Source organism: Eptatretus burgeri, chromosome 3 (assembly GCF_056783735.1).
Source record: "Eptatretus burgeri isolate ZD-2024b chromosome 3, Ebu_testis_v1, whole genome shotgun sequence".
In the NCBI taxonomy this organism is placed as follows: domain Eukaryota; kingdom Metazoa; phylum Chordata; class Myxini; order Myxiniformes; family Myxinidae; genus Eptatretus; species Eptatretus burgeri.
The window spans coordinates 112,834,097-112,846,317 of NC_140963.1; the positions used below are offsets into that span (position 1 = coordinate 112,834,097).

The following is a 12,221-nucleotide window of genomic DNA, read 5'->3' on the forward strand; positions in this document are numbered from 1 at the left end:
GGTCCAGCTCATTCCCATTGTAATCTTCATTACAAGCCCCCAAACTTTATTCCTGTCTTTCTTCACAACGTTCACTAAGACACACATCTATTTATAAATGAACTTTCAAAGACATCTGGAGATATTTCTGCCATTCCTAACACAGATCAAAAATACATCTCATTCACAAAAACAATTCATACATCCTCCATAACCCATATCAGATTTCTTGACACATACAAGTTTATGGCAAGTCCATTATCTAACTTAGCATCAAATATTAAAAACTTCCAAATCTTAAATTACATTTCTCAAATCAAGAAGAGATTGATCTCTTATCACAAAAGGGAATACATGTATATCCGTATGACTATATGAACTCATTTGAGAAGTTTGAAGAAACATAACTTCCTTCAAGGGAAAGTTTCTATAGCAAGTTGAATAAAACTCATATTTCCGATAGAGATTATACACAAGCTAAAAAGGTTTTGGAGAAGTTTTTAATATAGAAAATCTTGGAGAATATGATTTGTATCTTCAAACTGACATATTGTTATTGGCTGATGTGTTTGAAACTTTTAGAACAGTCTGTCATAATAAAAATTCTTATGGATTAGACCCCGCTCACTATTACACAGCCCCGAGTTTGGCTTGCAGTGCTATGTCAAAAATGACAAAACAGAATTTGGAATTAATCAGTGATATAGATATGCTTTTAATGATAGAGAAGGCGAAAAGAGGAGGAATATCAAGTATGTTCCAAGAGATATGCGAAAGCAAATAACAAATATCTTCTTGATTATAATAAGAATGAGGACAACTCTTACCTGATGTATTATGATGCGAACAATTTGTATGGGTGGGTTATGTCTCAATCTTTACCTTATCGAAAACTTAAATGGGTTAAAGAAAAACATGATGAAAAAGTCTTTCAAGACATTGTTGTCTCCTCTCAAAAATAATTGGATGAAGCTGAAGTTGGATATTATTTTGAGGTTGATTTAAAATATCCAGAAGAACTTCATAACAAACATGAAGACCTACCTTATGCCCCTGATAAAGAAAGTCCAAGAAAAGAATGGTTAAGGGATTACCAACAGTCATTCAATATGAAAGGTAAATCTCCAGAAAAAACTACTTCCAACATTAAATGATAAAGAAAGTTATGTTTTGCATCAAAGGAACTTGAGACAATATTTATCTGCTGGGTTGAGAGTGAGGAAAATGCATAGGATTTTGAAATTTAAACAGTCATTGGTTAAAGAAGTATATTGATTTTAATACAAAAAAGGAGAACAGCAGCAAAAACAGATTTTGAGAAGGACTTTTATAAATTAATGAATAATGCTGTATTTGGAAAGACTATGGAAAATGTTAGGAATGGACAAAACATCAGACTTGCTACATCTTGGGAACAGGCTTCAAAGTTAATTAATAGACCAAGTTTTGAGCGAGCGGAGGTGTTTTCAGAGAACTTTTGTGCTATTCATTTGAAGAAAAAAAAAAAAAAAAGAGTATTGAAATGCATAAACCTAAGTAGGGTAAGAATACTGATTCTGGCTCACTTTTCCCCATGTAAATGAATGGGGGATTTTCAGCGATTCATATTTTTTTTCCCTAAAAATAAATCCCCTTTTTATCCCAAGGTATATTTATTTGTCTCCCCTTTTAACGTGGAGGTTGAACCTCATTGAATTGAACACCTGGGGGTTGAACAGCTCACTCATTGAACCTATAAAGATTTGTTCATTCTCAAATTCCTTCAATAGTTTAATTTTCTTTGCACAATAATCCCCATCTAAAATATTGACAAACAAAACATTTGAATCTTTATATTTTTTAAGATACCCCATTTGTGCCATTACGAAATGATAAACTTCTCTTAATGCTCTTGTTTGACCACCTCCTGAGCCACAGGTTATTTTTTGTTAAGCCCCGCCCACTTTTCTTTAAGCCCCGCCCACTTTTGTTAAGCCCCGCCCACTTTCCACAAGGTATTCAATAAGCCCCGCCCACTTTTCTTTAAGCCCCGCCCACTTTTGCTAAGCCCCACCCACTTTTGTTAAGCTCCGCCCACTTTTCATAAGGTATTTTTTCTAAGCCACGCCCACTTTTCCTAAGCCCCGCCCACTTTTGCTAAGCTCCGCCCACTTTCCATGAGGTATTTTTTCTAAGCCACGCCCACTTTTCCTAAGCCCCGCCCACTTTTGCTAAGCTCCGCCCACTTTTCATAAGGTATTTTTTCTAAGCCACGCCCACTTTTCCTAAGCTCCGCCTACTTTTGCTAAGCCCCGCCCACTCTTACATCATTTCCAGTTCATCTCTGACTCACAAAGAAATCACTAGAAAATTACAGGATGTTATGGTTTTGAAAAATTTCCCAATGAAGGCTTGCCTAGGCTTGCCCAGGGAATTTCCAAAGGAAACCACACCCACCAGTCTTTCTCTATAAAAGCTTCAAACCCAGGCTCCATTTTAAACATTTGTTTTTGCTGGCAATGGTGTTCTGTGTGCTTGTCTCGAACTGTCTGTCTTCTATGGAACTAAACCTTCAAGTTGATGAACTGGATTCAAACCTCTTATCTATTGAGGTAAGATTTTTTATTTTCCTATTTTCAAACTTTGATTGAAGTATACTCATTTAATAATTAAATAACTTAATTAATACATTATTATTTTCTCTCACAGGAAATTGTGTCTGAAATACGAAATGAAAATACTGCTTTTGCTACAACTTGGGGGGAAATTGTTGGCTTGGTTGAAGACCTTATGAGCGACCAAGACCTTGAGTGGGATGACTTTGGTGTTCCTTGGAACTCTCTGTCTTGTATGGAACTAAACCTTCAAGTTGATGAACTGGATTCAAACCTCTTATCTATTGAGGTAAGATTTTTTATTTTCCTATTTTCAAACTTTGATTGAAGCATACTCATTTAATAATTAAATAACTTAATTAATACATTATTATTTTCTCTCACAGGAAATTGTGTCTGAAATACGAAATGAAAATACTGCTTTTGCTACAACTTGGGGCGAAATTGTTGGCTTGGTTGAAGACCTTATGAGCGACCAAGACCCACAGAACGAGTTCGTCCTTGATGACCCAACCAAAGAGTTATACCTTGGAGACCAGCAAAATCCTGAAAAAGAGTTTTACAGCAATAGTACTCATTGTGAGTTATCAAGACAATACCCACTGAACAAGTTATACCTTGATGAGCCAGAATACAAGTTTTACCTTGGAGACTCACAAATTTTGAAAAAATCAGTAAATGAGTTCTGCCTTGATGGTTTAAATAACTACCTTGGAGACTCAGGAAAAGGGTTCTGCCAAGATGGTTCTAAATATGGGGCCTACCTTGGAGACTCACAAATTTTGAAAAAATCAGTAAATGAGTTCTGCCTTGATGGTTTAAATAACTACCTTGGAGACTCAGGAAAAGGGTTCTGCCAAGATGGTTCTAAATATGGGGCCTACCTTGGAGACTCACAAATTTTGAAAAAATCAGTAAATGAGTTCTGCCTTGATGGTTTAAATAACTACCTTGGAGACTCAGGAAAAGGGTTCTGCCAAGATGGTTCTAAATATGGGTCCTACCTTGGAGACTCACAAATTTTGAAAAAAATCAGTAAATGAGTTATCCTTAAGAGACTTTGTAAGTTGGTTTTACTTTGAATACTTGAAATGTGGGTTCTGGATTGATAACTCACAATGTGATACATATCTTGGAAACTCAACGGGAATGTGGTTATACCTTGAAGACTTGGAAAGTTGGGTTTATGTTGGACACTTGAAACTTTTTTGGGGGCTTTTATTTATTTATTTATTTATTATTATTATTATTTTATTTATTTATATTTTGGAGACTTTTGGAGTTGCTATCACTCTTTGGGATCTAAACCTATCGATGTAGTTCTTTGTCGGATGGTGCTTGATGGGAGCAAGATCAAGAAAGTTCTGGGAAGAAAGTGCAGGCTTCTCCCCCTTTTTACGTCATCAAACCTGAAAGCCTTAAAAGACAGAATTGGAAGAAGAGAAAAAAACAAAAAATATACATTGTTCGTTCTGGGAAGAAAGTGCAGGCTTACTCCCCTTTCTACGTCATCAAACCTGAAAGCCTTAAAAGACAGAATTGGAAGAAGAAAAAAAAAACGTAAAAATATATATATATAGGTGGAAATCTCATTTTGAAAAAGACATTGTGTTGGGCGAGGATTGAGTTGGGGTTGAGATTTTGAATGTGAGGGTTGGGGTTGAGATTTTGAATGTGAGGGTTGGGACACACACACATACACATCAACAAACAAAAGTTAAGCCTTGACTATTCAGTTGAGGATTCTGTGTTTGGGGTTCACAGATCTAAGAACGTCCCCTTGACACACATTATATACTGTTATACACCTCGGACTTGGCCCTCGAGTGTCCACAAAGGTGTATTATCTGCTTAGTTTTGTCTTTTGTAATTCCTGTGAATAAAATGAACCTAAAATCTCTTCCCCTTCCAAATCATATATTTTATAAGTCCAAGGAACTGTATCTATTACATCAACAATTTTAAAAAGTTCTTTCGTCCATCGTTCAGTAAAACCCTTTTCAAAATGAGATTTCCACCTATATATTCTTACGATATCACCAACTTTGAACTTAGGTTTTCTGACATTAATCTCTTTTTCATATTTTAATTTTGTAAATGTTTCTGATGGCTTCATATTCGTTGACGTGTGAATCGTGTCATTATACTTATCCACAATATCCTGAATAAAAGATGACCATTGTTGTGAACCGAGTTGTGTGAATTTTTTATATAGTCTCTCTTTTAAGGTACGATTAAAACGTTCAACAACAACTGCCTTCCCTTCATTAAAGGTACTGTATAATGTAATACTGTTATTTTTTAGAAAATTCATAAATGTCTTGTTATAAAACTCTCTACCCTCATCAGTCCACAATTTTTTAGGTTTTCTCTTACTTTTATTAAATATCTGTTGAAAAGCTAACATAAGAGTATTACCTGTTTTGTTTTTTAAAGGGACAACCCACGCATATCTACTCCTCAAATCAATAACGGTTAAAGCATACTTGTACCCCTTATCATTATTGAGTTCAATCAAATCAGCAGACCAGATATAATCAACTTCCTTGGAATAAACTTTCCTTCTCTGAAACTTTGTGAATATTGGTTTATGTAATTCATCAGCTAATTGCTCTTCAGTCTTAATGGCATCATTAGAGTCTATAAGTTTTTTGAATTTCCAAGTCCAAGTTTCAATTTAGCACTAATCATCTTCTTCACGATGAACCTATCAACTTTTTCTCTCAAGGTTGGATTTTGTATCAGAGACAAATTATACAACATTTCTCTATCGGCTTCATGCTTTTCTTCCAACGTTGTGGTATTCCCATAATCAATATAGTGTCTCATGCACACTTCATCAACTCTATTGATTGGTTTACTCCAGGATTTAGGATTGTCTGCCTCATCTAATCTTTTATCCAAGTTTGTGCCTGGACCACAGAAAGAATACCCTGGAAGATGTAATTCCCCTGGTATTCCAGTAGTTGTAAATTTACTTCCTGATAAAAACTTTTGTATATCTCCTCCGAGTTTGTGTTTGGAGATAAATTGATTTTTTTTTGAATCACACACCGAACATATACCTTTTTGTATAACCCTGTTATTTTTACTTTTAATATATGAAATATTTTTAGTATTAGTTTTCTTTTTACATTTGAGACAATAACTCATTTATTTATGAGAAAAATTTCTGCAGAGTGCAAAAACCTTTTTAGTTTCCAACATGCACATTTGAATCTTAATTTTTAAAACATAAAGAATCCTTAGAAATGCCTTCACTCTCTCCTCCATTTATTTAAGAAAAACTTGAATTAAAATGAATAGCTTGACGATGCTAATAGTTTTGTTGAAAGTATTGCAAATAGACTTGTTAATTCTTTGTATTCCTCCCTGGTGAGATAAGTTATTTTCTTTAATACCTCTATTCTTTTTTGAATCTCACTGGTTTCCATATTTTGATATTTATTCATTCTCTCTCTTTCCTCCCTCTCTCTATTCTCTCTTTCCTCCTTCTCTCTCTTCTCTCTTTCCTCCCTCTCTCTATTCTCTCTTTCCTCCTTCTCTCTCTCCTCCTTCTCCTTTTCCTCCTCTTCCCTCTCTTCTTCAACTCCTTCCTCATCCCTTACTATACTTGAATCGTTTACACCCCATAGAATATTATACATATATTCATCAGGATTTCTTGTTATTCCTGTATCCAAAATAATTTTTTTTACAACAGGAAACCAATAAAATTTCTTTTGAATTTCTAAAAGAGCCTTACCTTTTCTTAACCTTATAATTTTTTCATTATTTAACATTCTAATTAAATCTAAAGTTGTCGGTTTATCAACATCAGCATAATGCCAATCTTTTATTGAAAATACCTCATTCTTATGTTGTAGAACATATTTATTAAAATACCGAATACCCTTTTCTTGAAGGTATGCTTGAACACAGAAATGATAATTTTCTTGAAGCCTTCTTGCTGTCATTTATGTATTAGAAATATATGTTAGAATAATATTATGGCACGAAACACCTCCCCATCTTCCCATAGTTAAATCATTTTGTATTTCCTTACTTATTATATATAATCCTGTTTTTTCTGTTTTCATGAGATAAACAAGGGCAAAACCATTATTATATTTACCCTTATTAAATTCTTATATTTGTTGTTTACTAATCGTGGCTCCACAAAACTCATTCTCGATACCAAGTGGATAATATTCTTCCTTACGAGACTGATTTAATTGTTCCAGGTCTTCGAGGTTAATTTTAAATGACCAATTATACCCTAAATCATTCATATCATACCCCCATTGTTCTATTCTCATACAAACGATACGCCCTTCTTTATAAAAATTTATTTTAATTCGAACTGTGAATTCTGTATGACCTGGAGATAATATCAACACTTCTGTATCTTTAGAATACACAGCCGTTTTATTTAAGTATATATATTGTGATAAATCGCTTAATCTCACCAAGTCATTCGCGTCAGTCGGGCTTGGATAATTTTTTAATTTATAAGCATTTTTCATGTTAATATTTTTGTTTATATTATATTTATATCGTTCAGCCTGTGCCTTTGTATAATAATTTGATAAATCAATATCCAGTTCTTGAGATACACCAAAGATAGAACCATCTTTACCAACATAAGTCATTTATATTAGATTAAAAATAATATCATAAAATTTTTTATTTTTGTTGAGTTGAAATAACACATATAGACATAATTGACCACAACACTTGGAATTTAATTCTTGGACTTGAAATGTTTGATAAACACCATTCTGTAAGAATTTTATGACTTCAACAGGTGGTGGAAGACCAAAACTATCAAAATAATATTTGTCTTGACTATTAAAAATACAAACCCAATGAGAACCGTTCCCATCATTATCTTCTAAGTTCATAATAATATTCTTTGTATGTTTCGACACATTTGTTAATTCATCTCTCATACAAATAACCACATTATGAATTTTTATTTTCTTACAATATTTGGCAAGTTGTAAATTTGATGTTGTATTCTTTCCAAATTCTTTCAACCACTCATCAATGCTCATTTATTTATTAGAAAGATATAATCCATTACCTCTTTTCGTTAATTTTACACCTGCTTGTGCTATAGAAGAAAGCATATCTCCAACTAACAATCTCGCTTTATCAGGCAGACCTTCAAGTTTTTCAGCAAAATCTACAATTACACCACTTCCACTAATTTGTTTCTCCAACTCTTTGTTATGTCTTTCCAATTCTTTTTGAGCCTGGAGTTGAGCCTTCCTTTCGTTGGCAGTTTTGACCGCTGTTGAAATACCACCCGTCAATGCTCCAACCGCACTTAAACCAGCAAATAAAGGAATTAGAAATGGGAGAAATCCTCCACTCGTCTCTCTTATTGAATATTTTTTCAACATTGGTTTTGTCATTTTAATTTTAAGTGAGCCAGTGTCATTCAAGATTTTAACCTGTTCTCTTGTGAGCAAAACATCAATTCTTACTGCTCCTTTTCTCTGAATTGTATTAACGTTAATCGTACAAGGCTTTTGATTTTGAACACAAGATGATAGTTTATGAAGATTGATTTGATTAACATATACCCCAGTTGGTACTTTGCCACTCATTTATTTAACAAAAAAATTATGTGAGACTAATCATCACACCATTATCTGTATTAATCTGCAATTCTGTTTCTTCCAAAAGCAAACAATATGTATCAACTTCTTCACTCTCTCCTCTTTCAATGTATAGGGAAGTATCCACTCGATTAGACTTTATAGTTTCTTTTTGAGCGCTCAGGTCAAACGTATAGATTGTATACAAACTTTTAAATGCTGTCATATCCAAAATAGGTTCTTTATTTCCATTACTTTCACACACCTTTTGGTAAGACTTGTATGCTTCAGCAAAATCATTTTTTTCCCAATTAATTTCCAATCTATCTCGTGGATAAAATGTTCCATCTAGAGAAACGCGAAGTTGTTTCACCTTAGCATTATCACTCAATGCATTATTCTTATCAGTCGCAGTATCACCATCTGGCTTTTTAAAAATGATCCACAGATATCGTGGCTTTCCTTCCAGAACACCCAAATTCCACGTGCAAGTGGTTTGATTCAGTTTAACGTGTTGACATATTCTTTTACGGTATGATACATTGAGTGGTTTCTTTGAGTTAAGTCTTCGATTCAACATCTCTTCTGTTTTAAGATTAGGAGTATATTCACTGATATACCAACTCATCTCCTCAATTACAAATTTATTCTGATCACCAAAAGCATTACCAACACCAAAAAGCAATCTATTTTCATTATCATTCCTTTGTAGTTGAAATCTAATTTTAAGACCATACAGAACTTTATCATAATCACAAAATCCAAATATACCTTTAAGAGGAACTGCCACAGTAAAACTATTTTCTGCTTTTGTATCATCATTATACATTCCTTTCCTTTGAATATATCCAGGGTCTGTGTTTGTTCCCGTTGACATATCAGGAATAAAACCTTCGACAGACCCCTTTCCCATTCTATCACTGAATGTATAGAGTGTAAATTTCATCATTTCAGATACAGCAGAGACATAATCAACCGCTTCAACTTCTTGTGTTCCAATATACAATCGCACACTATCAAACATTTTCCAGAAGAAATCATTTACAAGTGTAGCGTTTGTGTTATTCCCAGCCTTAGTGAATTTAAATTTACACAACAAGAAACTTTCGGAGAGATTCAAATAGGTTTGTTGATTATTTATTTCAAAACTTTTTGTACCATTTGTATTCCAGTCTGTTCCAGTTATTGCATTTACCTTGAAGTAATCTTCTTTTTTAGTGGAGTTTGAGATAATAATAGTATCATCCAAATCATAGATACTATCAATTGCTTCCATACTTGTATTTATTTAGGAAAAAAGATGTTAAAACTTTTGAAACCCTGATCCAAGTATTTGAATTATTTTCTGTCGTTCTTGGGGGACAACTGAGTTTTACCTTTCTTAATTTCTTTTATTGCTTGTAATTTATGAGATTCTTTCTGAGCATCTTTTATACTCTTTACAGCACCTGCTACATTTCCCACAGCAGAAGCAGTTGAACCAATTAGGTCTTTATGTTTAAGAATAGTTGAACCAATACCCATGAGAGTATCAATTATCCCATCTCCTCTAAATTGATGTCCGACACCCCTTTGTCTCTTAGGTTTATAGTATCCTCTACCAAGATACATACCTTCACCCTTGTAGTACGGGGAAAGGAACATCCCATCCCCTGTAATTATTTTATATTTTCCCAACTCGTGCTTCCTCACAATAACCATCGTATTTATTTATTGAAAAACTTCACGTAGGTGAATTCTGATGGATATAACTTCTCCATTAAAAGAAATCACACGATTATCTTGGTCGGTTATCCTAAAATTTACTCTGTGTATGGTTTTTCCTGACACAGGTAGATAAACCAAATTTTTAGGCTCCATATTGAATTTATAACCAATTGGGGTTGAGTATGCGCTGAATGAAAATATTGTATTTGTTTTTAATCCATCATTATAAGCACCATCAATCAAATCACAGTGAATTAACACCGAATTTATTCCTGAGGATATTTGAATGACATTATCACTGTAAAACGTCCCATTAGTTTCAATCTTTTTTGAGGAGAAACCTAATAACTCTCTAAATGAATTATCAATTGTGAAATCAACCTTGTAGTTATTTTTAACTTTAATCGTTGATTTTGAAGTATGTTTTTGAATGTTTATAACAATATTTTTTGGTTCATCACACTGTTCTTTCATAAGACGAGCAATTTCGGAAGATATTTGAGAAATCTCGTATGCTCCGGGTGAGACTGTTATCGTTTTGTATCCACTTCCCGGATTATAACTAAACTTGTCATTTTTCTCGGTTATATTAAATAAGGTATTATAAGTCTCCATGGACAATAAAGATGCCTCATATTCTTTTGTTGTGTCAAGTTGTAGTGGGTATGGGAATGAAGATGTGTGGTCGCTTGTTGTGAAATTAAAACTCAGGATTGTGCTTCTCATCTTATTTAATATGAGATAAAATGTCTTTATATTGAGATTTATTAATTATTTTCATGTTCATCAACTGGTCTAAAATGGCTGATGCTTCATTAAAACAATTGTTATTTCCAGCCTTCTTACTGCCGAACAACAATAACAGTCTATTAACTAATTGCGATGGGTCATTTGGAAGAAAACTAATACCTGAACCAAGGATACTTAAAGCCTGAATAATGTGTTTCTCCTTCTCATTCTTCCTACTTTTACCAGAAAGAATAACCTTATAATTTAGAGTGTTCAGCAAATCAATATATACTCTATCATCATTATTTTCCATATCCAATGGTTTATCAATATACTTTGATTCATCCCTCACAGTTGAACCTTGCCTTCCATCTTTTGTGAGAAGAAACATTAATCTCGGAGTTAGTTTAACAGGGGTTGAGCAGAACTTAAGAACCTTAATTCATCATTAAATATCAATACCTTTTCTTGAACAAGATGAAATATTGCTGGTTGTTCTGTTGGAATGAGTCCTGCTTTGGTTTTTGAATCTGCTGAATATTCATTGTTTTGAACAGCATTCACAATATAATCAGGGGGTTGATTAATCTCTTCCAGTTGTTGAAATAAACCTTCATCATGTTCTAATTCTCCAATATGCTCTAATTCTTCCTCCGTCATTTGACTGAAATCTTTTAACATTTGAAGCTTTCTAGGAGTATATTCTACTGTGGGAACTGTGGAAACATCTTTCATTTTTTCTTGGGAAGTTTTTAAAAGTGGTTTAAAAAATTTATCTTGTTTTTTTCAAATGCTTCTTCGCCCGTTAGTTTCTGTCTGCGTTTCTTCTTTATGTCTTCCTGTTGTTTTACAACTTTTGAAACCAACTCTTGATGTTCCTTAAATCTTCTTGCTCTTTCTTTTGTATCCATTTATTTATTGTAAAATATCATTTAATGAATTGTAAAGATCAACAGGGAAATTTTCCTTTTCTTCATCATTCAAGTAGATGTGTTCAAATAAATCCTTTTCTTTAAATATTTCATCAAATTCTTTATTAACATTAATGCGAGTTGTAATTTCTTCTTCACTAATCCTTGCATCTCTGCTTTTCATACGTTTGTGTTGAGTTTCTTCATCAACATCAAAACCGAATGATAAAATCTTCACTCCGCTCAGATATTTAATAATTTGTCTCGTTCCTTCTGGATTAGTTTCTAATATCCCAACACCACCAGATTTTAGTTTCTTTAACTCACTCTTACAATGTGAATATTTTGTTGTACCAAGAGAAACCTCCTCAAATATTTGTCCTTCATTCCTCAATCGCATATGTTCCTCCACTGAAATATAGTGATAATCTTCACCTTTTACTTCTCCAGGTCTTATTGCTCTAGTTGTTGTTGATACAATGCGTATCACGGGGTGTTTTTTAAGTAAATTTACAATATTCTCATTTGTACTACACAAGAACCTTGATTTATGAAAGTTTTTTTCCAGAAGCAGATTTACCCACAAGATTTATAATAATAGTTGTCATTTATATATGTAATTGTTTATAAAACAAAAAATATATCCCTTAATATCTCATCTTGTTTCACAACAATATATTTATATTTTTCAGTCGTGTGCTTCATATAATCCTCAA

At 33.2% G+C, this 12,221-nt stretch overlaps 1 protein-coding gene across 1 annotated transcript; it reads left to right on the plus strand.

Annotated features, from left to right (window-relative positions):
- The first annotated feature begins 1,533 nt into the window (after nt 1-1,533).
- LOC147030754 (uncharacterized) lies at nt 1,534-5,088 on the plus strand. The gene is made up of 3 exons (XM_085875144.1): nt 1,534-2,570; nt 2,668-2,862; nt 2,960-5,088. The coding sequence occupies exons 1-3, from the start codon at nt 2,478-2,480 to the stop codon at nt 3,614-3,616; spliced, it is 945 nt and encodes a 314-aa protein (XP_085731270.1). The 5' UTR covers nt 1,534-2,477; the 3' UTR covers nt 3,617-5,088.
- The last annotated feature ends 7,133 nt before the right edge of the window (nt 5,089-12,221 follow it).